This window comes from Charadrius vociferus, unplaced genomic scaffold (genome assembly GCF_000708025.1).
Source record: "Charadrius vociferus isolate BGI_N301 unplaced genomic scaffold, ASM70802v2 scaffold84, whole genome shotgun sequence".
In the NCBI taxonomy this organism is placed as follows: domain Eukaryota; kingdom Metazoa; phylum Chordata; class Aves; order Charadriiformes; family Charadriidae; genus Charadrius; species Charadrius vociferus.
Genome location: NW_009647941.1, coordinates 2,257 through 3,751, shown reverse-complemented (window position 1 = coordinate 3,751; position 1,495 = coordinate 2,257). Strand labels below are relative to the sequence as shown.

Sequence of the window (1,495 nt, the reverse complement as noted above, 5' to 3'; positions counted from 1 at the left end):
CCCCTCCAGGTGAAAGCAAACTGTGGCCTGCACTCTGCTGCTAAAGGAATAGAGAAAAAGGCATTAGCAATGTCAATTGTAGCATACCATTTGGCTGCCTTTGACTCCAGTTCATACTGAAGTTGTAGCATGTCTGGCACAGCAGCACTCAGTGGTGGCGTGACTTAATTCAGGCCACGATAGTCTACTTTTAGTCTCCAGTCCCCATCAGACTTCCACACTGGCCATATGGGGCTGTTAAAGGGTGAGCGAGTCTTGCTGATCACTGCTTCGCTCTCTAGCTGTCGAATGAGGTTATGGATGGGAATCAGGGAGTCTCGGTTGGTGCGATACTGTCGTCAATGCACCGTGGCAGCAGCAATTGGCACCTGCTGATCTTCAACCCTCAACAGTCCCACAACAGAAGGGTCATCTGAAAGAGTGGGTAAGGTAGACAGCTGTGTAACGTCCTCAGTCTCTATAGCTGCTATACCAAAATCCCAGTCATACCCTTTTGGGTCTTTAAAATATCCTTTCTTGGGATAGTCTATGCCAAGGATGCACGGAGCATCTGGACCAATAACAATGGGGTGTTTCTCCCATTTATTCCCAGTTAGGCTCACTTCAGCCTCTAATACAGTCAGTTCTTGAGATCCACCTGTCACTCCAGAAATAGGAGGAATTTTGCCCCTTTATGATTCGATGGCAATAGAGTGCATTGTGCACCAGTGTCCACTAGGGCTTTTTACTTTTGTGGCTCTAACGTGCCAGGCCATGGAATCCACACAGTCCAATAAATTTGGTTGTCCCTCTCCTCCTCCTGGCTGGAGGCAGGACCCCTCTGATGTTGAGCACAGTACTCATGTAGTACTCATGATTAGGAGATGAGTTCCTACCCAGACTGGAGAACTGCTCACGGTAGGCTGGAGCAGCCATCCTCCCGGATGAATTTTTTCTTCTATCTGTTTTACCTTGCAGCTCACGTACTTGTACCTGTAGGGCCGAGGCAGGTTGTCCTTCCTACTTCGTCATGTCCTGTCTGTGGTCATGGAGGCAATACCACAGAATATCTCATGGGGTGTTCTGTCTCCTTTGATCCGGTCTCTATGAGGGCATCTTCTGCTAATGGCTGCAACGTGGTTCTGTTCGGGGGAAGAGTGGGATCTTTCCTCCATCCTGGACAGTTTATTGTTGCGACGGGGGAAGACATGGACACTCAATATGAGCAATCAGCAAGCTTCCTTTATTGAATAGCACAGCTGTCTTTTATAATGGGCTAAAACATATTCCATGTTTACTCTACTATAATTGGCTACTACATGTTTCATATATACTCTGCTATAATTAGTTATATGTGTTCCAACAACACAGCATTCCGATTGGTTCATCACTCCAGCCCTTAGCTCCTTATCTGTGGCTAGCTACCTCTTCTTCTCCCATGCAACTACTCCCTCTTTTCCCATGCCTGAGTAATCACAGGCTTCTCATTACCGTGTAGCACCTGCAGTCAGGGTAA

The 1,495-nt window shown here is 47.4% G+C and overlaps 1 protein-coding gene across 1 annotated transcript in view; it reads right to left on the bottom strand.

The window, feature by feature from the left end:
- Nucleotides 1-915, bottom strand: part of LOC104284840 (zinc finger protein 367-like) — a 19,346-nt gene extending 18,431 nt beyond the window's left edge. The window contains exons 1-2 of the mRNA XM_009883213.1: nt 876-915; nt 369-637 (exon numbers count right to left, since the gene is read on the bottom strand). Coding sequence (XP_009881515.1) covers nt 369-637; nt 876-915 — 309 coding nt within the window. The remainder of the gene's footprint in view (nt 1-368; nt 638-875) is intronic.
- Nucleotides 916-1,495: the final 580 nt, after the last annotated feature.